Source organism: Penaeus japonicus, unplaced genomic scaffold (assembly GCF_977035675.1).
Source record: "Penaeus japonicus unplaced genomic scaffold, GWHDUDI00000001_assembly GWHDUDI00000029, whole genome shotgun sequence".
In the NCBI taxonomy this organism is placed as follows: Eukaryota; Metazoa; Arthropoda; class Malacostraca; order Decapoda; family Penaeidae; genus Penaeus; species Penaeus japonicus.
The window spans coordinates 32174496-32176995 of NW_028234431.1; the positions used below are offsets into that span (position 1 = coordinate 32174496).

General features: G+C 37.6%; 1 protein-coding gene across 1 annotated transcript in view; it reads left to right on the forward strand.

Annotated features, from left to right (window-relative positions):
* The first annotated feature begins 897 nt into the window (after window positions 1–897).
* The window catches only part of LOC122255705 (mitotic spindle positioning protein meduse), a 1936-nt gene continuing 333 nt past the window's right edge, over window positions 898–2500 (forward strand). The window contains exons 1-2 of the mRNA XM_043019979.2: window positions 898–957; window positions 2059–2500. The exon at window positions 2059–2500 is cut by the window's right edge and continues 333 nt beyond it. Of these exons, the coding sequence (XP_042875913.2) occupies window positions 2088–2500 (413 nt within the window). The 5' untranslated portion in view covers window positions 898–957; window positions 2059–2087. The remainder of the gene's footprint in view (window positions 958–2058) is intronic.

Here is a 2500-nt window from a genome sequence, read left to right on the forward strand (position 1 = left end):
TATGTGAGTGCAAAATTCTGGTTCCTGTCTGTGTGTCATTCGCCATAGTTATATATCTACTCAGAAATCGATGAAGGAAAGATAAAGGGATATTTTTACATAAAATGTTTTCAATTCCATTTTTCTTATGGGTCATTTATCAAATTCGTAATAAGCATAAATGAAATAAGCACTATAAACATATACATATTAAGCAGAGACATTAAAGCTTGATACATTAATACACAATAACACATCTTTTCGTAAAGCTTAGCTAGGAAAATTACATATATTTTTTGAAATTTTGGTTCTGTAGTTACCTACCTAGCCTGGACGACGTGCAGGATCTATCAGAATAAAAAGTTGATTGAAGGATAATTGAAATAATACATTAAATATTATTCTGGGATTATTACATATTGTGTTTGAATTTTTTTCGTATATGTTTGTGAAATGTATTCCTTTGAGGCAGTAAATCTATCGAAGTACATGTTGAAAGGTAGTCATAAATGATATAGGAAAAAGACAAAAACACACACACGCGTACACAAACATGCACATGCACATACACACAATCACGTACATCCACACGTACACAGAGAGAGAAAGAGAGAAAGAGAGAGAGAGAGAGAGAGAGAGAGAAATAGAGCACAGGAAAATAATCAAGAAAAGACAAATAAGAAAAATAACAAAAAAAAACAACAAAAAAACAGAGAGAGAAAAAAAAAAGGAAGATGAACAAAACATAAAACAGAGAGAGAATAATAAATAAAAGACACAAGAAAGAGAATGGGTCAGAAATAAACAAAATAAACAAATCCCACCCACCCACCCCCACCCCCACCCCCCAGGTCCAGCCGGGCGAGGGGAGGGGGTCGCCGCGATCCACTGTGGACTTTGGACCCAGTCTACTGTTGACTCAGGAACACTTCACTGCCCCGGGACGCGCTACCGTGAGTCTCTGCTGAGTCATTTGCTGTGAGTCTATGCTGAGTCATTTGTTGCGAGTTTTTGCTGAGTCATTTGTTGTGAGATTTTGCTGAGTCATTTGTTGTGGGTCTTTGCTGAGTCATATGCTGTGAGATTTTGCTGAGTCATTTGTAATAGGTCTTTGCTGAGTCATTTATCATGAGATTTTGCTGAGTCATCTGTTGTGAATCTTTACTACTGAGTCATATGTTGTGAGCCTTTGTTGAGTCATCTGTTGCGAGTTTTTGCAGAGTCATCTGTTGGTCAATTTATCATGGGCTATTATCAGTTATTTGACGCTTGTGTTATTGTTCAATCATCGAAGATTTTGCTTGTTAGACGCTATCAGTTCTCAGGAAGATTTGTGGTGATTTCCAAGCATTACTTTAATTAGCTAATCTTAAAAGAATAAAGTCAAGAGTTGTTTTTGTTTAAGATGTGAATAATTCAGTGTAAGAGATTTGTTTATTTATTTACTAATTCTATTTTTTTTTTTTGTGTGTGTGTGTGAAATCATGTTTGTGTGTGTCTGTATGTGTGTGTACTTAGGATTTGTTTAATAAGCAAGAAAAAATAATTCATTCATGTGATCATGTTCAGGTAATTACCTGACATATTTTGTTTTTTGTTTTTATGACAATTCTAAAAATCGCAAGTATATATTATGATGAATGATTTATTTCAATTAGTTATCTACATATGTACATACATATATGCATATATATATATATATATATATATATATATATATATATATTTATATATATATACATGTATACACACACACACACACACACACAGAGAGAGAGAGAGAGAGAGAGAGAGAGAGAGAGAGAGAGAGAGAGAGAGAGAGAGAGAGAGAGAGAGAGAGAGAGAGAGAGAAATAGATAGATAGATAGATAGATAGAGATATACACATAAAACAAATAAATTAGAGAGAAATATATAGAGTCAGAGAGAGAGAAAAAAAGAGCGGAGGGGGGGGGGGTAGAAAAGGGAAAAAAATGAAAAGACGAAGACAAGCAAACAAATATATATAAAACCAGAGCAGTCAATCTTTAAAACAAACAAAACAAGAAGCAAGTGACTAACAAATTAATTTCTCCCAAGGTGCGAGTCTCCTTCCAAGGACGCGGAACATGGTCAGCCCTCAGATCAGGAACCTTCTCGAACTCCCGCCTTCCGTCCTCACATCCCTGCCTCCTCGTCGCGAAGAGCTTCCCTCGAGAGTGAGTTCCTTCGATCACAAATCCCCCGAAGGATGGTCTAGGAACGCGAATGAGAGGGACGTTCCTTGGAGGTGGATGGAGGACGAGGGGGCTTCGAGGAGGAGGAGTCCCCGCTGCGCCTCGACGGGTGGGGGGGTCAACGTCTTCGCTCTCATGAGTTCGGTCGTCATGACGGTCCAGCTCATGATCAACGTCGTCAACAACGTCAACAGCAACAATAACAACAACAACGACAACAATAATAACAATAACAACAACAACAACAACCTGAACATGAATACGGTCATGGCTACGATGCAGACCAACTCGAACAGCAACAGCGC